The sequence below is a fragment of the Strix uralensis genome, chromosome 1, assembly GCF_047716275.1.
Source record: "Strix uralensis isolate ZFMK-TIS-50842 chromosome 1, bStrUra1, whole genome shotgun sequence".
In the NCBI taxonomy this organism is placed as follows: Eukaryota; Metazoa; Chordata; class Aves; order Strigiformes; family Strigidae; genus Strix; species Strix uralensis.
In genome coordinates, this window is record NC_133972.1 from 81456138 (window position 1) to 81478612 (window position 22475).

At 42.6% G+C, this 22475-nt stretch overlaps 1 protein-coding gene across 5 annotated transcripts in view; it reads left to right on the forward strand.

Annotated features, from left to right (window-relative positions):
- DUSP22 (dual specificity phosphatase 22) overlaps positions 1-22475 on the forward strand; it is a 44726-nt gene that overhangs the window by 994 nt on the left and 21257 nt on the right. For 2 of the 5 annotated variants that reach the window (XM_074873172.1, XM_074873191.1), the window contains exons 2-3: positions 5285-5318; positions 13469-13551. In XM_074873172.1, coding sequence (XP_074729273.1) covers positions 5285-5318; positions 13469-13551 — 117 coding nt within the window. Of the gene's footprint in view, positions 1-3951; positions 4099-5284; positions 5319-6410; positions 6429-13468; positions 13552-16033; positions 16145-22475 lie in introns of those variants that run through there. The other 3 variants (XM_074873163.1, XM_074873198.1, XM_074873181.1) reach the window with 3 other exon arrangements.

Sequence of the window (22475 nt, forward strand, 5' to 3'; positions counted from 1 at the left end):
GGTGTTGGCTTTTTGGCAGTGGGGGCTTATTGTAAGCACCGATTCCCCTGGCATGTTGTGGTGGTTATCAAGGGACAACTGTGATTTTTCTCAGTATCTCCACCTCTGTTTTAAACCCAGGTTTGAAAGTGTGGTGGTAACTAGCCTTTTATATATAGCTTACTATGAGGAACAGAAGTTGAGTCATCTCTTCTGTGTTAACATCCTGCTTTTGAGTACTTTGGGAGTAGCTTTGCTGTGAGCATGGCCTCCAACAAAGCGGAGGAGAAGAGCTAGACATAGCTGCCCACAAGTTGTCCATCCTTGCCCCAGGAAGTCAGACTGGTGAATGCCCTGAGTGCATTGCACACTACCTGGGAGGTGAAGCCTTTTCATCCTATGGATAGAGACATTGTAGTAGAAACTTCAGGCAGCGGAAAGATCTGGCCAGTTAGTCCAACCAAGTTAGCAGGGAGGAGGTAGAACCTGCCTTGGTCCTTCTTTCCATTTTTGGTTTCAAAGTCTAGGGATAGTGTTGTGATATGTAGCCACTCCCTGGAGGTACCTTCTAGGAGTGGCCAGTTAGGAATACTTCTGGTATGTTTGTAGTATTTTCTGGGAATGTTTTACATTTAGAGGATATTGGATGCTAAAGTTGCAATGGGGGGGGGGGGGGGGGGTGTGTGTGCAGAAAAGGACAATTCTCAACCCTTTGTAGCTTAGCTCTCTTTGTCAGTATTACGTTTTGCTGTGGTACCGTGTGGGCAGGAACTGGCAATCTGTGACTCTGGGCAATTTAGTAATTTTAATTTTGTTAAGTGTTGTCCTGATACATACCAACCAGAGCTTTTGGACAAGCATATTACTACTTTGATTTTTCTCCTCCCCTTCTTATGGCTGTGTCCAAGAGGATGAAATGGTCAGCAGTTCAGGAGGAGCTGGCTCCTTTAAGGTGGCTACAGCCACATTGGGTACTGGTCGTCAGGCTTTATTTTTGTAGGGGTCCCACATGTAGGTCTGGTGCTTGCCACCTTCAGAATGTGCGCCTGCATCATCTGTTTCTTCTGATCTTGAGAGCCGGCAAAGGCCGGACAGACAAGGGGAGGCATGGAGTCATCAACACTGATGTTTGCTTGACTGTATTTTGCAGTCTATCAATACAAATTGCCTTAGTTTCCAACTGAAGTGTGTTTTTTGTGGCAGAGCTATATGCGGATGGTAGGAGAAAATAAGCAGCTTATCCGATGGTGGATTATTTCATTTAGGGAATCTCTTTGTACTGATGCCAGGGAAGAGGATTAGTGGTGGCCTGTAATGGGTATGGTAAGGAAAAGCTTCAGAGATTGCTACAGCTGCTGTGACTGCTCTTGGATGCTGAGCCTTTCTCAGTGGCATGGTCCCCTCCTATTTTTCTGTCACATGATATTGATGTATTTCGTAGCAAATAGCAGTCGCATCTGACTTTATGCGGCCGTTAGTGCTGATCAAGGACTGGAGGCCTGGCATTTTGTTTAGGTGGGGTTTGTCATTTGTTGCTAGTTTTCTCTGTAAAATTAGCTGTGCTTAGTTTTTTTCCTTAAGCCCACCCAAGCCACCTGACTTCTCCTGAATTCAACTGAAAACATTGGTTCATAAATACCCTTCTTATTCTGCTTGGAGAATGAGAATTGGCTAGTGAGTGTGTATTGACTTAGCTACTATTAATTTTCAGTGCTTTACTTTTTTTTTTTTTAATGTCTTTTAAGTACAGAATGAGTAAAGATTTAGGAAATTGTCTGGGTGGCCTGATTCATCTTCATGCTTAATGTCTAACTTTGACTTGTATTCGAAGTTCAAGTTGAAGTCTGTGGCTGAAAATGACAAAGATGTTTTCCAGGAGCTGAAGTCTAGCGGCTGAGATGGTGACAGGAGATTGTAATACTTAGATTTGATTATCTGTGAACAGGATATGCTTAGTGAAGAGTTCTTCCTGGGTTTTAGTTCTTGTTTGTCCTTTTACAGTTAACTACCCGTTATCATGCAGACTCTTCTGAAGGGGTGAGTTGAGTGTTATCTCTACAAAAAAGGGCAGACAAACCATGTTCGTTGTAGGAGCTGATTCATAAGAAATGTAAATCAGCATGGATAGTTAGAGCTGATGCAACCAGTTCTATGGAAGCCAGGGAAGCTGTGCCAGTTCATGTCAGCAGCAAAGCCCTCTGCCTGACCAGTGCCACTCGCCTGTACGGATGGACAAGGTGGGCTCATCTCTTCCTTCTACAGCACCTGGCCGTCTCTGCAGAAAGCCCCATGAACTTGGCTGGAGTGCCCATCAGCAGTAGCGCATCTAGAAGCAGCATCAGGCAGGGAGTTAGATGCTTTATTGTAAGTGCGTGTCTGTATAGGAAACAGCAGCAAAATAGCCTTTTAAGCCATTCTCCAGAGAGGTGTATTTTCAGGGAGGACTGATGAGATGCGTTAGCTGTCTGTTGCAGGGCTCTGTCTTTGTGCAAGGTGGTGAACGTGAGCTGTTCTCATGCGAGACAGGAACGAAGACATGCGTTGCTGTCCTTGTTGCTTGGCTGTGCACTCTTCTACATCTGTTATTTAGTCCGTGGTCATTTTCTCAATGTTTCGGATGATATAGGGAAGCTACTGTTTTTATTCATAAAGCAGTGGTTGAAAAGTTCACAAAAACAACCACCTTATTTTTCTTCTCTTCTGACTCCCACCCCTTCTCTCTCACACGCCCCTCGCAGCCATCGGCCTTCATTTTGCTCGGCCCGGAGTTGCAGTTACTGAAGGCAGTGTGAGATGACACAGCTGAAAGTTCCCAGCCGTAGTCTAGTGCTGAAGTATTAGTCAGCACGGCATGAGGATTCACTTCTTTCCAGGTAGCTTTCACCCGTAGTAATGTTTCTTGCTTCTTGAATGACTAGGACAAACAGGGGTAACGTCTGCCCTTGGTTGCACGGTGTCCTAATTTCCTATCTAGCATACAACGTTGCTTCATGATGCACAAATGCAAACTTCTGGATTTTTCCTCCTTTGCCAACAACAATCTAAGAAGCCTCATTTTTGCAACCCCCCGGTGTTTCTTGATATCTTTAATTTATAATGTCTAAGCTTAATGACTGTGACTGGAATTTAAGCTTTTATCTTCTCTTGAGAGCACATATTTGATGCAGAAATAATGTCCTGGAGTCTAAAATGCTGGAGTCTACAGTAGTGGTGGTGTGATTTGAGATTTATGTTGCAGATAGGAAATACCAGATAGCCATTTAAAAATATCAGAAAGGCTTTTTTTCATTTTTTTAAAATTTTTTTTAAGCTTAAGTTGAGGGAGCTGGCTGGGGTGATCTGGTTGGTGAAATTCGTTCATAAGTTGACTCTCTTTTGCTTTAGAACATGTTTTTTGTTTGCAGAATTTGGCTGTTGGCCATGGCCCTTGGGTACTCTGCTCTCTGGAGCAGCTACCTGCTTCTGATTCTTAGCCTGGGGTGGTGGCCTTTGGGCTGCACTTCTAGCAGAGTCATCAAGTGTGCTTAAAATAACAAACCAGTCCATGAAACTGTGAGTCCTGTGCATGCAGAAAGGGACAGCAGAATGTTGTAAGGGTTCTTTTCCCTACTTGATACCCTGGCATTGGAAACTGCCCTACTGTTTTTTTGCTGCCTTTGTATGAATGTTGAGTTTGTACAGATGAAAACTAAAGAGGCAGGGAAAGGGGAGAAAGCTGTCTGAGCTATTATGCAAAACTTACAGGTGCCTGTTTGTGCCAGACTAAAGAACCATTTTCTTGTCTAGCTGGTGCTGTCATGCAGCCCTTAATTTGTAAGCAGTTGAGGATACAGCAAGGGTCCTGGAGAAGCGGTCTTTCAATATCGGTGGCAGAATTGAGCCCCGTGGTTAGAGCTGGTATGAAACGGCAGGGAGAGAGAGATCACCCAGCGAAGCTGAGAGGGAGGAATGTTTGCACAAAGCTGCAGGGAGTGTAAGGAGTGCTGCAGCCTTTCTGTTTTCTGCAAGGCTAGATAAATAACAGTGAACATGATGGTTTTATCGAATGAAGGCCCTGGAGTTAAGGCAGATCAGAAGTTATTTTGCAGGCCCTTTTGCCGGCCTGCTAACCTTTGCGTGGTAAGCTGGGTTGCCTTTCAGCAGGAAGGCTGCAGTGAAATGGAGACGGGGGTGATAATCCCCGATGAAAAGTCCTTCATGACTTTCGGAACTTCGCGGCTGCCGGACTGAGCAAAATGGGTGGAGTTTTCCCTTTAAATAGCTGCGCCTGAGAATCTGTTGCTGCTGTTGTGGTGACACTTGGGTGTTGCTAAGGCTTTAGGAAGTCAGCACTGACATATCTGTATTGGTGGTATGCTTTGCATGCACCGAAGAGAAATGGATTGAACGGTCTCACTGCCACAGTTCGGGTCTCTTCAAAGGGTGTGGGTGTGGGTCAGGGACTTCAGGTGGCAGAGAATGAAATTCTTGGCCTGAAAGTGTGTGTGTGGTGTGCCCCGGGGGTTTTTCATGTCCTTACCGCTGCTCCTCGTTGGGAGGGTTGTGAGAGGGTGGGAGGGGTAGCACTGCAGTGTCACCTGCCTCTCTGTATGTGTGCGTGCACGGGTCCCCAGGCTGCACAGGCTGGTCCCCAGGCTGACCTTGAAACTCCCTAGTTAAAGGAAGCCCTGTAACTGAGACCTGGGCAGGCTTCTGGGAGGGTTGGGCTGAGTGGGTAGATCTGGGAGAGAAACATGCAACTGGAGCATTTGCATCAGTTCTCTTTCTATGTGAATACACAACTTGTTGTTTGCAGTGATTTCCTCTATTGAAGAGCCCCACAGTGCTGCAGCCCTGAATTGCATGGCTCAGCACTTCAAAAGACTTCAAGGATGTTTTGCAGTCCTTTGTCCAGCTTGCTTTGCAACTTTAGGCAAATCACCTTTTCTGTATGAAGCTTCATCATTAGTTAAATGAGGGTGACTCTTATCCTGCTGCTGGGGGGGGAAGGGCAGGGGGAGGGGTGCACTTCGAGGCCCACTTCATATTTGTAAACTGCTTTTGCTATCCTTGGAGAGCCTCCATTATGTGAGAGTCCGCATGATTAACAACCCCCGGCTGTCAACGAGTACTCTCAAAGCACGGTGTACCTAGAGCTGTGTAGCTTGAGAAGGTTGCAAAGAGGCACAAAATGTTTTCCGCTTTTTAGATTGCATTTGACAACAGTCTGCTAAAGTAGTATGTTCCATCCTGTATGCAAATTGAACTTTGTCAAATTGTCTTACCACAAGACACCTATAATTGATACTATATTTCTTTCTCACAGATTCTGCCTGGCTTGTTCATTGGCAACTTTAAAGGTAAGATTAGTTTAATCATTATCTCTAGGATTACTTAGCAGGGGTCTTAAGGTGTTGTTTCGCAGGCCTACGGAATTCTCTGATGTCTCTGCAGCTTCTTTAACCCTATCTTGCTTCATTTCTGGATTCACCTGGTAGCACTTAAAGAACAACTTGTTTGCTCTCTCATCCGTGTGCTGTGCTGCAAGTACTTTAAGTAAAGAAAAATGAACGCCATCTTCTTGGAGCGTGCTTCAGCTGGAATTCCTAAACATTGGACTGCCTTAAATGATTCCTGTGCTTGGCAGGCAAGCCTATGAGCCAGGCAGATTCTTTGTAAGGCTTATTTCAAGCCCTCCTTATAAGTAAAGGCTTAGTATGCCTCCCGCTTGTTGCTTTCATTATTTTGGTTATTTATAACAACTGCTAAAGAGTTTCTGTTATCACTGCTTGCGAGACCGATAGGTCTGCAGATTGCTGTCTGACCACTGATACTCGCACTGTCTGTGTCGCGGATGTAAGATTCTCTGGATTTTTTTTCCTTTTTGCATGAGGTTTATTTTTTGTGTACAGGAAGACAGGACCATTTTTAGAAAACACAGGAAACTTTATGTAGACATCCAAATAAATGACCTGTTCCCAAAGCACTCTGTTAGCAGCAGTTCCTGCTGACTGTCCCTACTCAGAAGTAAACCAGTTGTGCCTGTATAGTCGTTTTGATACATGTAGACCCTGTATTTCCTATGCTTGGGTACAACGCCAGGGCAGGACTCGTAGGCACTGCTGTGATATCCTGTCCTTCCTTATCTGTCTGATATCACAGCTGGTCTGTTAAGATTGGACAATGCCTCCACTAGATTTAGATGGTGCAGGACCTCTTCTGTGCCTCATGCCCACCCTTCCTTCCCTCCCCCCCCATCCTGAAACCCGTGGGTTTTGCCTGATTTATATGCTTCTGGACCTGCTGACCCCTGTTGCTGGTCCAGTGCTTGCTGCCCCTTGGGAAGTGGAGCCGATCACCTTGAGACACAGCCTGGAGGTACACATGAAGCTAAAAGCTGCCTTTTACCACACTGGGATGCAAACACAAGTACAACAACTAGTGCATGAGAGGGAATTAATCATGCCATGGTAAGGAAAATGAAAGGGTGGAGGTGAGTTTATACTGGTGGAAGTAGGTAATCAAAGAAGAAAAAAGAAAGCAAGCAGGAAAAAGGGAAAATAAGGGGAAGATGCTTTGGACGGACCACTGCATGGGCTAGTGACAAAACTAGCTAACTTGGTCACAGCCATGTTGCTTCCTCTTTTTCTTTTCTTTTTTTTTTTTTTTCCTGTCAAGTAATTTAGGAGAGGGGTGGGATGGGAGGATGTTTGATAGCAGAGTCCTTTAGCTTTCAAGCTGTCTGGCAGGTTGGGGAGGATGGGCCCAGGGAACGTGGCTCTCAATCTGTCCCTCTTCCTCTGACCATCCTGCTGGTAAGCCCTTGACAGTCCACCCTGGGGAGTGAAACTCAGCCAGAGCATCTGTTTCATGGTGCAGTTCTGTTTTCAGCCGATGAACAGTTTGACCAGCTGAGGGGAGTTGGCCAAGGTTGCGGAGTGAGTCAGCATCTCTGCCAATGCTAGGGCCTGCGACCCTCTCCCTCGCGCTGCTCTGGCCACTCAGCTGTGTGCCTTGCAAATGGTCCTTAAATGGCACAACAGGTCACTTCCAAGCATAGAGCAGAGGCGTGCACGTGAAGGTGGTGTGAGTGGGCAGTCTTTCAGGGATTCTAGCTGAAAAAAAACAGAGGCTGGAAAGCTTCAGCTACCTCCATAAAGGAGAGTAAGGACGGGTTATCTTTAGTCTCTGTTTGTCTTATGGAGTCTGTTTTTTAAATTGATTAAAACCACAAAATGTTTATTTATTCTATGACCTCTGCCCACATTACATTTAATCATTATGTTCTACCATCACGAGTATCTGTTCAAGTTAGCTACCATACCTGGAGAGGAAGAGAGAAGATTGGTGTTACAGTACTTCACTAATTCAAAAGCAAACTTTTATTATTCTATCTTTTTCTGCAACCTCTGCCCCTCAACACCCACCCTGCCTCACTGCTTAAGAGCAATTGCATCAAGCTCTCTGTGCAGTGAAGTCATCCCATTTAGGGACAGGCTGTTGGTTAATCATCAGTGTATTTTTCTGGAGGAGTTTGATTACCGTGTTCCTGGGGCATGTTCTGATTTGTGGCACTTTTTCAAAAAGTGACTAATGAATTTTGAGACTGCCATAAAGGGGATCGTTGGCTGAGAAATACTCAGTAGCATATACAGTTGGGATGGGTTAGAGTATCCCGATATGGGCAGCTGAAATGTCTAGATACTTTTAAAGACATGGGTTTAGAAAATTATTTCCTGTAATGTACTTTTGAACAGTCTCCTATTTCTTCAGCTTGAGACCGATAGCTTGAATTGAATAAAGTTGCATCTTGTCAGTAGGAGGAGTAACACTGAAACCCTGGCATTGTGCATCTTGCCCTGACACAGAGCTGGGACACAGGGCTGAGACTTCGTGGCACCCTCTGGGTCTCTGTGCAGGGGGTAGAGAGGAGGGAGCTTCTCCAGAAGGTGAGTCAGGGGACTCTCTGAATTGCTCTGATCTGCCCTCTGGAGGATAGCCTCCCCTCCCTTCTCCAGTGAGCCTGGGCAGGCAGGGTTTCCATAACTAGGTGGAAATACCGTTCTAGGCACACTCCTGTCTCCCTGCTGCCTGGCAGACCTCTGGGGACACGGACAGACTGGGAAGAGGCACAGTTGTTCCACATGGGTGTCTTCCTGATGAATGCAAGCAGGGTGTTAAAGATGTTAAGCACTGTAATCCTGGAGGGCTGTTGTCTGGAGAAGGCATTCAGCAATTGCTCTAATTGGGGAATTATTATTCAATACTCAGCAATATTTCTTCTTTATGTATAGGGTTTCTTTTCTTAGGCCAAATCAGCTTAAAAACAATCCATGACAGAGGAAGTGCAAACTCCTCTGCATTTGACTGGGAGATAAACTGAGGCCCAAGAAAGACTTGTGAAATAAATCTGTGGCAGAAATGGGAGTTGAGCTTGCTGCTTCTGGTTTGGCCGCTGTTGCTGCGCAAACCTGTAGGCAATGAGAGGGACTTTTGTAACCACCTTAGGGTCTTTAGGGTTGAAAGTTATGTGTAGTCCTGATTATGGAAAGCACTGAAGTACATGCTGAAATCCCCCTAAGTCCCCATGACTTCAGTATGTCTCTGGAAAACTTTCCTGAAAAAGCATAGATTTTTGGCATGTGCTTAAGTGCTAGTTATCTTACAAGATCTGATTTTGCTCATCAATAGCACATTAAAATTGTGGTATGTCCTTGAGAGAGTGTATTTGAGATTGCACAGCTAGAGGGCAGAAAAATTCAAGAAGAACCACAGATGTCCATACAAAATACCAAGACTGAGTTTGGTCTGAAAGCCCAGAAGGAAGCAGAGCTCTTGAACTTCTTCAGTGAATATGAAAGAGGAGTTATTTCTTTGCAAATGGGAGGGTGGGGGGCTAAGAGAAAAAGATGAGGGAAGAGAAAGAGGAAGTTAACTCTTCTTCCCGCCTCTAGTTTGGGGGAAATTTTGGGTTGTTCCAATTGTACCTTACAGAGCAAATTCAATCCCCTCAAAAGACAAAGAATTTATTGTGGGATTGCATGTCCACGTGTCTTCTGCACTGGAAACCTGAGGTTCCTTGAAAGGCACCTGTGCTCACAATGAAAATAGGTGCTTTGTTCCTTAACGGACTGATGTGACAGGGCTTTTTAGGCTGTTTCTCTGCAGAAATAGAAAAAGTACCATTTATTCTGATAGGAGGTTCTAAATAGGTGCTTGTTTGATTCCAAACCAAAAGGTATAGCAGTAGCGAGCACCAGAGACTCAAGAGTGTTTCTACCTTGAATATTAAAGAGCTTGTGTCCTTCCTTGCTTGTAATCATATTTGGAAGATTCAGGTTTTTCCAATGGAATATTTGGGGGCTTTCTGATTTGAAGGGGAAAACCACAATATGAGGTTTAATTCCCCCCAAAGAGTCCAGTGTTGCTGTGGATGAGCAGGAGAGTATTGGGAAAGTTTCTGCCCTTCCCATTACTAAGTGTATAAAAAGGCTGTGATCACCAAGTGGTTCTGCTGGGTTTATAGATCCAATCAATGCCTGTTATCAGCTGCTTAATTTTTTGGGGGAAAGTTTCCTTTTCTAAGGCTTTATTTCAGGTACTGAAAACAGGAGAGGGTGAAGATACCATTCTCTTTTTCAGGTGGTTCTTTTGAAGGAGGACATTTTATAGGTACTCTCACGAAACAGAGTACTGGATCCTTTTCCCCATCTTTCTCCAGAAAGGTCCTTCTGAAAGGCTGGGACAAAATATGTATTGGAACGTAGCGTGAAGTGGAGACAGGAGATGTGAAGTTTTTGATCGTGTGCTTAGTTTCTCTGTGTGTGTGTCTTTAAGTGTGGATCACTGGACGCTGGAACAAAGCTCTCCTGATGGGAAACCATTCTCAGTAGTAGCTCTTAGTGCTCTGAACCACTGGAGAGGAGGTTCTCCTTTAGGTGTTTCTCTCTAGTTCTCTCCAAAGCAGAAAATAAAGTGTAGACAAAAAGTTGCTTTATTTTAAAAAAATAAATACATCGGGTGATGATGAAACTGTGGTCTCTATACATCTGCAGATTGAGACTTAATTCTGTTGTAAGTACTGGTCTGACTTGTCTTCTCTAAGCACTTGTTTTTGTATACATAACATAAAATTTTATACTGAAAACTTAATACTCACTAGCTTACTGTGTTATAGAAGCATGTCTGTCTTCAGACTAACAACAAAGTCAGAAATGTGGGCTTTGGAGGAGGAAGAAGGGAGGATGCCTTTAGTTTGGGATAACTGACTAATGGGACGAAAGGTGACAAAATGAAAATAAACTAGTCTCGCTTATCTTGTGGAGACGTTTAATCTTCTAAATTCACAAGTGAGTTGCCGTTAAATGTTGCAGGTCAGACCCATGTTACTGTAATTCTTTTTTCCCCTATTCCTGGCAGGATGCTTTTGTGTTTTGTTGTTAGCAGTAAGAGGTGGAAAAGACCCTACAGCTCTTTCTTCTCATCTAACACTACAAAGGGGAGAAGTCTTAATTCCTCACCTTGCATCTCTATGGAGGTACTAAAAAACAGAGAGAATGGCTGTATGTACATTTGAGACTTCATCATCCTAGTATTGGGAGTCCTTCGGTCATTGATGTGGCTTAATTGGAGTGGTTGGAGCAGCAGTATTGTCTCCCTTTTGCATATGGGGGATGGAAGCACAATATGTGAGGTGATTTGCTCCCCAGCCACGCAGTAAGGCTTCCAGAGCTGCAGGGAAACAAATTCTGACACATATAACCCACCTCCCTGCCCCCAGTCCCACTTTGATGACTTTGCTATTGCTTTTGCAATTAAGTGTTTGCAGGTCTCCGCATATGAAGAGGTTAAGCTAGGAGTCATAGAATGAAATTGAGGGAAAAGCAGCTAAATATGGGTGTGGGAGGGAGAGGAAAACTTCCCCAGTGTGAACTGTGTGTGTCCTTTTGTGCGAGGAGAGAGTTACCTGAAGGCTTTACTCGAAGTCCACATCAGCTGAGAAGCATTTTGCTGTATGAAATGGACTATTAGATATTACTGTGAAGAATAATACCACATTTTGGGGGACCTTTAGGGATGCACAAGATGGACTCTGATAGGTTTCTTTCATCTTTAAATTTGGAAATTGGGTCTTTAACACTGTGATTTCAAAATGTGAGCCTGCCCGTGGCTGTACAGCACTGTACTACAGTAAAGGAGTTCGAATTTCTGTGGTAAAGGTGATTCTTCTGGCTTTTGGTGGTCCTTTACAAAACCCCTTAATTTTTTTGTAATTCATGGTATGAGACAGTGAGTGACAGGATATCTCATTTGTACCACTGCTTAAATAGCTTTGTCTGTAGTATCTGTAGAGACTTACGGCAGGTGCCGGGGGAACCAGGGGAATTTCCCCTTTCTAAACTGTTTAAAGTTTAGATCCAGATAATACAGTCATTGGCTGGGAAGCTTTTTCTCCTCTACTTTTGTGGTTTGAGTGGTTGTTTCCTAAATATATTGAGGATCTGGTGGATACCCTGGGATTTAGGTCTGGGATAGCCATTTCCAGCTTGTTTCTAGGAATATCTGATGTCTCATTCTTACTCTGTAGTTCTAATTTGTTGAAACTCTTTTAGCCTAAGTCCTTGCTTAACTGAAGAACTAAAATCTTTCAGTCCTTTTGAGTTGTACTGTGACCATTAGGCCTTTCAGACTGGTTCAAAGCAGCCAATGTTTAATTTGGATCATTATCTCCTTATAAAGCAGTTTGCCTTGTGTGGCAAGCCTTTTCTTACCATGTGAGTCATACTGACAATTAGAGACTGGACTCTTGTTGTGCTAGGTATGCATTAACACCCTGAGTTTGAGCCAGCAGGCTCTGAAATCTGCTCTTAGCCTTGGGAGAACAGAAAGCAGTGATTTTTAGGGACACTTAGGCTGGCTTCTGGGCTTCCAAACCCTTGCCTGCTTAGATGTTCTCCGAGGAATCAAGACTGTCCTATAAACTGTTAAAAATCTAAAGGTCAGGTGGATTAGAAGACCTCTCCTGGCAAACATTAGCGTTTCTTCTTTGAAATGCTCACACTGAGATTTTTAGGAAATTTTAATTGTTCTGTGAAGCTAGACCTTGATTCTGTTTCAGATGGAATTTGTGTTAGTTCTCTCCTGAAGGATTAGGCATCTGTGTTGATTGTTCAGGCTTGACCAGTAGCAAGTGAAATCAGTGCAGTTTTGACTCTTCATTTTATTAGCCTTAGAGAAGCTTTCATAATTGGATTAGGTTTAAATTTTACCGACTGTTGTGCTCACATGGATCTTATCTATGGGGTAGTATCATTAAAAGTACAATTCCTCTTTGCAATGTAGAAAAGGCATTGAAACTTTATAATAGAGTGGAATAAGATGAAGCAAGAGATGCTAATTGAACTCTTGCACGTACATAAAGAATGTACAGGTGATGCTATTGTTATTTTTGTACCTAGAGAGAGCCGGTTTGAAACCTTTGTGGTCAGTGCTCTTTTTTTGTGTGCGAGCAGGCTACTGTGAACAGATTGTATGGACAGATTTGGAAGGCAGGTGTTCACATCACAAAACCACTGCTGTAGTTGCCATGGTGTGCTGTGCCATTCTCAAGCGAAAAGGTCAAAAGTAAATGGACACAAACTAACTTTTACCCCTGTTAGTGGTTCTTTGAGGTAATTTTTTGGCATGCTAATGGTTTGGTATGGGGAAAGTTGCTTACTGATGACAGATAATCTGTTTTACCTTCTTTCTCATAGAAACAAACCTATGCTTTCTCAATATCTAGCATCAGTCGCCCCAGTTTGCTTTCCAGTTTTTAATGTTTGAAACCCCTTGGTTACAGGTCTAGGAACCACCTTTTCACAACTGTACTTCCTTGCTGTAGCATTTTGCTTTTTCATATGTTCAGTATCTTTATCATCTTGACCTCTCTTCAGACTTAAAATTATGGTATGTGTTGGCTAAATGCACATTTTTCCCTACTAGTCCACAGGACATAAGAATCTAGTTATTGTTTTGGCTTGCCTGTTAATACCTCAATTCAAGTGATACGGTTGGCTTCACTTCTCAGACCTGGATATCACAAGGTGTATCTCCTAAGTGAAAATACACCTCCTGAAGGGGATTTGTGGGTAGAGAGGAGATAAGCTATTTCTTGTACAGCTCTGACTGCTTGTTCATATGGCCATCACCTGCACACGGGCAGACACAGACTTATATTTCAGATGCAAAATACGTGAAACTTCTGACTTAAGAACACATTCCTGAGTCACTTAAGCTTGCTCTTTATATAGTATATAATTTGTTTTGGAGTTAGAAGTGTGTCTTCCCGTTAGCCACTCTGATGATGATGGTGTTCTAGAACAGCTGCATTTGGGGTTTTGCTTTACTTTGTGAAGCTTCAAAAAGAAATGTACCAGTGATAAGTGATTTTCAACATGCACAAAGGAAAGGGGAGTGGACTATTTCAAGAGATTAAAGAAATTCTTTTCCTTTTTTCCCTTTATCGCAGATGCCCGAGATGTAGAGCAATTGAGTAAGAATAACATTACACACATTCTTTCAATCCATGACAGTGCCCGCCCTATGCTTGAGGTAAGAGATGTGGGGGACTCCATGGTAAATCCTTACTTTGCAGTTGACTGTTATAGTCATCTTGGGGTTAATTTCTTGTTCTGTACAATTGGTGTTTTAAGACTGATTTTTCTCGTGGGAATGTTTGACAGCTGTAGTTTTAGGATCCAGTCACAGATTTTGTGTTGCTGCTGTTACAACAACAAGAAATCTAACTGACAAAAGAAGAGACAATTACAGTGTCAATCAATATAACACAATAATGGGATTGTGTTATTAATTTAATAGTAAAGGTAAGTTTCCTTCTGGGTGGAATCAAGCATCGCATAAACAACAACTTCCCTTCTCCCCCTTCCCCACTACCAACCCTCCTTTGTACTTGGGCCCCTTTCTTGAATCTTCATAGCAGATGGTTGTGTAAGAGGTTTGCGGTCCTTCTCCGTTTAAAATAGCCTTATTTAAGCTTGGGGTGTGGGAGGGACTGGTGTTCCCTCATATAATACATCCAGTGTAGCAGAGGATCTGTAGGTCTCCAACACTTTAACATGAAGTATTATTCCCCATTTTACTGAAGGGAAGCTGATCCAAAGAGCTGAAATTACTTGACTTGCTGTGTCATCTTCAGCAGTGAAAGAGCTGGGACCAGGCTGCAGGTCTCCTCTGTTGGACTGTTGTGCTTTCTTCTTTATGCCAGCTTACCTTGGAAGGAGGGGACTTTGGCTGGGCCTTGCTACACCTTAAAATCCTGCTTTTTGATTTATGCTGGGAACTGTTGTCACCTTCAATTTGTTTGTTCTTCCCTGCATTCAACTTTTCATGAAATACAGCAAAGTAGTGGGTAAGGCAGTTGCTGGTGTTACCCCTTAGATGCTGCTTGGAATCTCTGCTTTTCATTCACTTCTTGTAAAAAGCCTCTAGTGAATTCAGTCTTTAAACTACAGAATTTCCACCTTTCCCAGACTAGTCAATGCGTAAGCTGAACAAAAGGTGTCCCTAGTATGTCATGATTAAAACCAAAATCAAGTTAATAGTGAATTCAGAGTTGACCTTGAACTTAGAAGTGTGTCAAAGCAGAGCTTCAGCTGTTGACTTTATTATACTGTCCATTTGACTCCTGTTGTGCCTGATGCTTCTTAAGTCTGAAACATACTGAATTTCAAGAATGCTCTTAGTTGAAGAGATAAACAGTGGTACTAAGGGAGATGTAATGTTTCCTCTAGGGTGCTGTTCTCTAAAATGAATAGAAGCTTGCTTTGTTTTATTGTCATGATTAGAAAAGTAGGAAGACTAATTATGGCACAGATCAGCTGCAGCCTCAGGCCAGTGTTTCTTGTGGTGGTGGTAGTTTTGACAGCTCACACGCCACCTCCTCGCTTGTGGTGGTGCATCTGTTTGTGAGGCCGCATGGTGAATAGATCTGTGAGCCTTTGTGGGTTAAATATAACCAAGTCACCATTTCTTCCTCTAGCTACCCCCACGAAAGACTTGAAGAATGGTATTTACCCAGATCTGTTCCCAATCTGGTTCATAATAGTGTCTCAAAAGTTACAGTGGCATGGGAACAAGTAGTGGCTAGTTAAAGATGGACTTGCTTTATTCACCCCTGCTTCTAAGAGGAATGTTTCTCCAACTGTGCCTTCTGTTTTCTCAGCATGCAGTATACTCCTTTATGTGCCTGTAGTCTGGAAAACAACTGTTAAACTTCTCCCCAGTTCTTAACGCAGTGGAAGGATTGCAAGTTCCATTTGTTTGGGAGCTGAGCTGATTGTTAATTACTTTATCATTCGTGGTCTTACTGTGGTGCTTGCTTGCAACTAAATGCTTCTGTTCAGGAACAAGGGCCTAGAAAACACCTGCTAGGTTGTGTCACTTCCTTTGTTATTTACATCTTTGCCAGGTTGTAGGTAGGTATGTTTACAGCTTGTGTATCCACATTGTGCTTGGGGTTTGTTCTCGAGTCCACTGAAGTCAAATGGGAATACTTTCCCTATGTGTCTCCCTCTTCCCCTTTTCCCCCCAGATTTCACTTGTGGAAAGTGATGGCTTACACTTGTGTTCAGAAATTGATCTGATGTTATTTGGACCTTTAAACATGGAATTGCAGTGATATGAGACTCTTTTTCCTGAGATTCTCCGTTTTGTGTATTTATGTGAACACTGATCATCTGTAAAAAGCTGCCTTTTCTTGGACTGCAGTAGTTGCATTTGTCTTCTGCTAACAATATTTTATCTCAAGTATTTCCTAGTCGACCTATAGGAAATGCTACAAATACTTCATTAAACAAAGCTTTCTGTGCAAGCTATGGGAGGTAAGTGTTTTTAGACATTGAAAACTCAGTAGTGTTGTAACATGTTATCAAAGAGAAATTGGACTTTTTTGGCTGTCTGTGGAACAAACGAATACGGATGCATACCTTAGCTCTTAAAGAGGTCACAAATTACCCATATCTTGCTCTTCAGATTTTGAAGTTTCAGTAATGACTGATTTGATGCAATAATACTTCTGATACAGCACTTAAAGCTGATGATGGCGGGTAGAGAATGAAAATGGACAATCTGGCTTCGTTGTCCATACCCAAGAATGCAACACTCAAGAATGAAAGCAAACGTCAATGTATGTGGTGAACACCAACTTGCTACAGATTGTAAAATTATTTTCCACTGTAGTAACTTATGGCATTGGCCCTCTCTGATGTTACAGACTGTTTTCACTTGATTTTTAAAAATACTCACAGTACCTTTTAAAAAGTGTGCCTCCCTCTGCTTTATATACTGCAGTATTTGGGTCTGTGTTGCTGTAGTTCCTCATAACTTGGCAAGCTGTTAGAAAATGATTGAAGAGTTTTACAAGAAGGAATTATATTGGTTTAGGTTTAGTGTGTGCCTGTTAAGAAATAACTTAAAAAAAAAAAAGAATGTTTTCTTACTAAAGTTTGGTTTCAGACATTATCTCAATGATCATTTACAAACCTTCATGGATGTCTGATTTATGGGTGGCTAATAATCAGAGTTTGGCCATGGGAAGTTATGCAGGCTGGAATAACAGGAAAAAGTAGGTTTAAAAATCAGTTGGATTCTAAGACTTTTTATACCTTTCGACACTGGCAGCCTGCATTAAGTACAAGACACAAAATTGTTGTGTAAGGCTTTGAGTGATTTAGACTGGAAGGAATTTGCCAAAATCTGGCCTCAACTGTCTTACAATATTGCCCCTTAGTTCTTTTTGCATAAACTGTTTCAAGGAAACTTGTCCTATAATAAAACCAATCCTGAAATTACTTTATATTTAGAGAGCATCTTAAGGCTGTTGTTCCAATAAAGTACACCTGTATTGTTATACAGGATCTTAACCACTTAAGTAAGCATTTTGTAGCGTAAAGATGCAAGTTTATAACTCCATCACAAAGAACTATACGTAACTGGTGGCATGTCAGATAGAAAGGACTGCATGCCATATGGAACAAGGTTTGTTATTTCAGATGCACAGAAGTCAGCCCCTGAGTAAGAGCAGTGTCCAACAGCATCATGTTTGTTCCCACAGAGGCACAGAGACAGTAGCCTTGGTGAATTGAGTTGGCTCCTCCAGAGCATTTTGGATGGCTGCCCGTAGAACACTCACAGGTGTTTTATAAATCCACACAAAAGCCATATACAGAGGAGAATAATTAGGTTTATTGCCACCTGCTTTCTAATCTATTTCTCAGCTAGTTCAGGTTTTAAAATCTCTGTTCAGAATATGAGACACACTGAAAGGCAGATGGGGAAATATCTCAAGAGTGTGCTTTAAATAATAGTGTATATGGCAGTGACCTGTTGGATCTATCCAATAGGTTGTCATGTATCTGTACTTCTGTAAGGCCTTTGACATCATCCCCCACAACATCCTTCTCTCTAAATTGGAGAAATACGGATTTGATGGATGAACTGTTTGGTGGATGAGGAATTGGTTGGATGGTTGCATCCAGAGGCTACTGGTCAACAGCTCAATGTCCAGATGGAGATCAGTGATGAGTGGTGTCCCTCGGGGTCCATACTGGGACCAGTACTGTTTAGTATTGTTGTCAGTGACATAGACAGTGGTATCGAGCGCATCCTCGGCAAGTTTACAGATGACATCAAGCTGAGTGGTGTGGTTGACATGCCTGAGGGATGGGATGCTGTTCAGAGGGACCTGGACAAGCTCAAGAAGTGAGCCCATGTGAACTTCATGAGGTTCAACAAGGCCAAGTGCAAGGTCCTGCACCTGGGTTGGGGCAACCCCTGGTATCAATACAGGGTGGGAGATGAAGGGATTGAGAGCAGCCCTGCGGAGAAGGACTTGGGCGTCCTGGTGGATGAAAAGCTGGACATGAGACAGCAATGTGTGCTCACAGCCCGGAAAGCCAACCGTATCCTGTCTGCATCAAAAGAAGTGTGGCCAGCAGGTTGAGGGAGGTGATTTCCCCCCTCTTCTCTGGTGAGACCCCACCTGGAGTACTGCATTCAGCTCTGGAGCCCTCAGTACAGGAAGGATGTGGACCTGTTGGAACGAGTCCAGAGGAGGGCCACAAAAATGATCACAGGGATGAAACACCTCCCCTACGAGGACAGGCTGAGAGAGTTGGGGTTGTTCAGCCTGAAGGAGAGAAGGGACACCTTGTTGCAGCCTTTCAGTACTTAAAGGGGCCTTATAAGAAAGGTGGGAACAGACTTTTGAGTAGGTAATAGCTCTAAACTAAAAGAGGGTAGATTTAGACTAGATATAAGGAAGAAATTTTTTACAATGAGGGTGGTAAAACACTGGAAGAGGTTTCCCAGAGAGGTGGTAGATGCCCCATCCCTGGAAACATTCAGGGTCAGGTTGGATGGAACTTTGAGCAACCTGATCTAGTGGAAGATACCTGTGCTCATTGCAGGGGGCTTGGACTACAGGGCCTTTAAAGATCCCTTCCAACCCAAACTATTCTATGATTCTATGATCTCTTGGTAGATCTCTCTTTTTTTTTTTTTTTTTTTTTTTTTTAAAGCTAGGACAAATAACTGTTGGGGTTGAAGACCAAAAGGCAAAAGGTCTGACTTTGGGATATCCAAGCTGGTGCGGTCAGTAAGAATCCACAGAGAACATGGAAGTGCACTTAATGGATCCTGAGCAATTCTTCCCATTGTTGCTTCAAAGGATGCCAGCTAGATGTTACTCTACTGAATTAGATCTGGAGTCTAACAAATTTTGTGCCAATTGATCTAAGTGAAGTAAGTAAAGGCAAATCTTGTTAATCTCACCAGAAGAATCGGCTTGCAGGTCCATTGAAGCTAAGAGTGTTTCTCTGTGGATTTTCTGGGTGTTTGACCCTGTTCTGGGGGATGTTACATGGAGATGAAAGTGGGCCCAAACAAAATAGGATGTTGATGTGGATTGTGCAGCTGCTTGAAAACAGCTGCATCTCATTCTGGAAAGTGTGTGCTGTGGTGGACAGTCACATCCAGGCAGCTGAACTTGAAGCTTCCTTAATCCTCTCTTACCATTCATCCTGCTGTCCCCCCAACCACACACGCTTAAATGCTTCCTCTGCCGCACTGGGCAGCGATTGCTGTGTGTAATGCAGGAAGGAGTACAGCAGGAATCCTGGGGAGGAAGGGCTGCTAGAAGTTCTTCTGGTCAGACAGTCGCTCAGGTCCTGTGCCAGAGACGTATTATCGCAAAGAGGGACAGGGACGGATAGACATTCCATGGGTCCCCATGCAGAGAACAGCACGATATGCATAGCTGGCAAATGATGCCACGCAGATTCAGACTGGAAGTAAGCAAGACTTTAACCATGAGGTAAGTAACTGCTGAAATATATTGCCAGAGGCAACAGTGGGTTTCTCACATGCTCTGTTTTTGTGTGGGAGTTGTTTCGGGCAAGGCAGGGTCACAGAGGTCTTTGAGCTTTGCACTTTACAGCCAGAGCATTTCACAGTCCTTGGTCTGAGATGCTTTGAGGAGCCAGTTGTGGTGACTGTTGTGTGCATTGTAGACACCTGTCCATCAATCAGGAAATGGACTGAAACGACCAGCTTCTTTCACATGGTCCATCACACATTTGTCAGTTACTAGTAATTTTGCTGTTGCTCTTGACCTGCACCAGAGGTTTGATCTAGTAGGTACATGAATCCTGTTACCAGTCACCTGTGGTTGTGGAGTCCTTTGGCATTTAATTTATTTATAACAGTATCGTTGTCAGAATGACCACTGCTGCATCACAGGAAGCTCTGTATGCTGCACCCATCTTGGAGACATCGTAACAATCACAGTAGTGTAGATCTTAAATCAACAAGAGTTTACCTGGGCATTGCTGTACTGTCCTCTGCCACAAAAGCTTTCTGTTGTTCACTCTGTTCACGACAAATTGCATTAAGAGTAGGCTTTTGCATGTGTGCTGCTTCTAATGCATGCCAATTTTCTTTCTTGTTCTCTGTTGTACAGAGTATTTGTTTTGCTTTTATTTATAGTATGTTGTTGTTTTTCAGATGAGGAAAGAGTATATTGGTATGTGATCATTTCAATTAAAGTAATTTGGATGAAGCATAAGTAAATGAAATCCCAACAAAACATGCACAATTTCGGGGGTTGAGGGGTATTGCCATCTCTCTCTGCTCAGTACCAAAGCTGTCATAAGTTTTAGGCATCTCCATTTCATGTGAATAGCTGACCTGTGTCCCTGTGATAGCCAGGTACTAGATGTTCTGTTTCAAGTCTTACAGTTTTCTTCTCCAAACAAAAGGAGTGATCTTAAAGCACTGTATGGAATTTATTGAAAGTTGCAATAGTGTCTTCTGGGTGCTGAGAAAATACTGTGATGCCTATGAAACATTCGTTGCTCTTTTTCTCTAACTTTCTTAAAATATTAGCTTTATAGGTTATGGTTTTTCTCTCTCATTCTGCATAGTTAACCAGAGCACACACAGAGGACAGTTACTCCTTTTTTCTCTGTATTCTGATGCCATTAACGATATAATCTTAATCTGGTTCATGCTATCTCCAGAGCAGTGTTTTTTTCCCTCCTTTTTCTTAAATTGATGACTACCTAAATAAGTGTTGACATGGTAGGTGGGTGGAGGTAGAGAAGAGCTAATTGCTGACTGAACTAAGTCAAGCATCTTTCTTCTTTGGTCTGTTAGCTTGTGCAGCCAGCGCAGTTTAAACGAACTGTATCTTTGAAAATAAAAAACTTCACAGGCCAGGTTATCTTAAAGAATTTTATTTGGTTTTCCTTGCAAACTTTAAAATTTTAATCAGAGTAGAATTAGGGTTTCAAATACTCAGTATCTAAGAAGCTGAACTGAAAGGGAAGAGCACAGTTAAAATCTGTGCTGATCTTTTAGAACAATCTTTCATGCTCCCTGAGTAAACAATCAAATACATTAATAGAATACAGGCAACAAAAAGATGCTGTAACTGGAACAGAACCAGTAAGGGTGAGGAATAGAAGTTGTAGAAAAATAAGGATGCTACAGAGAAGCTGTATATCTTCTCTGCACCAGTTTTATCTCTGCTCAATGCTATGATATACATGTTTTATAAGGTGTTCAGGATGAGAAAGTTGTAGCTGGGGAAATTACAAGAGGAAGTGCTGGATCAAGTTTATGAATTTTAAAAAAAAAAAGTGTATGACTGGCTGGTAAATCCAGACCTTTGGAGGAAAGTGAAGAGCTAAATGACTGAATACCTGTCAAAAACTGAGAAATGTTTCTAAGACCACATGGTCATAGCCTGCACACCTAATATAGATAATGCATTCATATCAGCTTGCATTAAGATCTGGAATCTTGTTTCATATTTTTTAAGCCTGGCTAGATGTTGTGAATCTTAATGCAGTTTTAGCTGGGCATGATAGTCTTGCATGTTTACAGATGATCTTTAGACTATACATGTGCAGGTGTTTAGAAGGAAAGCAAACTAAGCTATAGAGGAACTGAACTGTCAGCTCTGGCACAATGCAAGTGATCTGCTTAGCATAGTTTGCGGATAGTATTTTGGCAGCTATTTTATTTTTTTGCTATAGACATCTATTATATCTGCTGTTAGCACTAAATGTGATGAGGTTTACAATGGGGGAGCTTTTACTGAAGCTTTGAAGGGGAATAGACTCATCTTTTAGTTTTCTAATTCTTTTTTTACATCACCAGTTTGTGAAAACTTCTTTCTTTCTCTCATGGCTGCACATTCTGGACTGACTTCATTTTTTGTGTGTGTGTATAACAGGGATTACCATGTGCAAAAACAAAAGAAAAAATTCTTGAGTTGTGTCCCCAGCTCCCCAAGCTGATAACTCTGGAAGTGCTGAAAGTTGCCTTAGTGCTTTCTTTGGTTCTGTAATCCAAAGGAATATCCTCATACAGACAGCAGTTCAGAAAGCATTTGTCTGGACTCAAAAGCGTATCACTGCTCAACATGAAATAACTAAATAGGGAAATATTGGGAAACCAATCAGCCCTACTTTTTTTTTTTAAAAAAGCATATGCTAATTCTGGACAGATGCTGCTCAGCAAGTGAGAACCGCCAGTCTATTAAAACCATGTTATGATGTTGGATAGCATACAGAAGTCTTGAGCTGTAGGAGGCCATTCATATATGAAAATTGCATCTTGATGACATGATGAGAGAAGTCCCTGCTGGGTATGGCTGGGCAGCATGTTCTCTGCACAGGCTCTGCTGTTTTTGGTATCCAGCCCAAGGAGTTAGGGGAACTATTAAAGGGGGAGATGGCAAGACAGTCTTCAAATTCAGAGCTGCTAATATATCGCAAGGTCATTGCTGTTGTATATAGATCAGCTCTGCAAATTAATAATTTAGTCAAGTCAGACTGTTGCATTTCCATCTATAGTGATAAACTCTTAAATCACCAGCGCTGGAAGCTGTCAATTTTCAGCCTTTGTGCTACCATCAAGAGGAAGTGTACAAGAGCTTCTTCTAATAAAAAGTT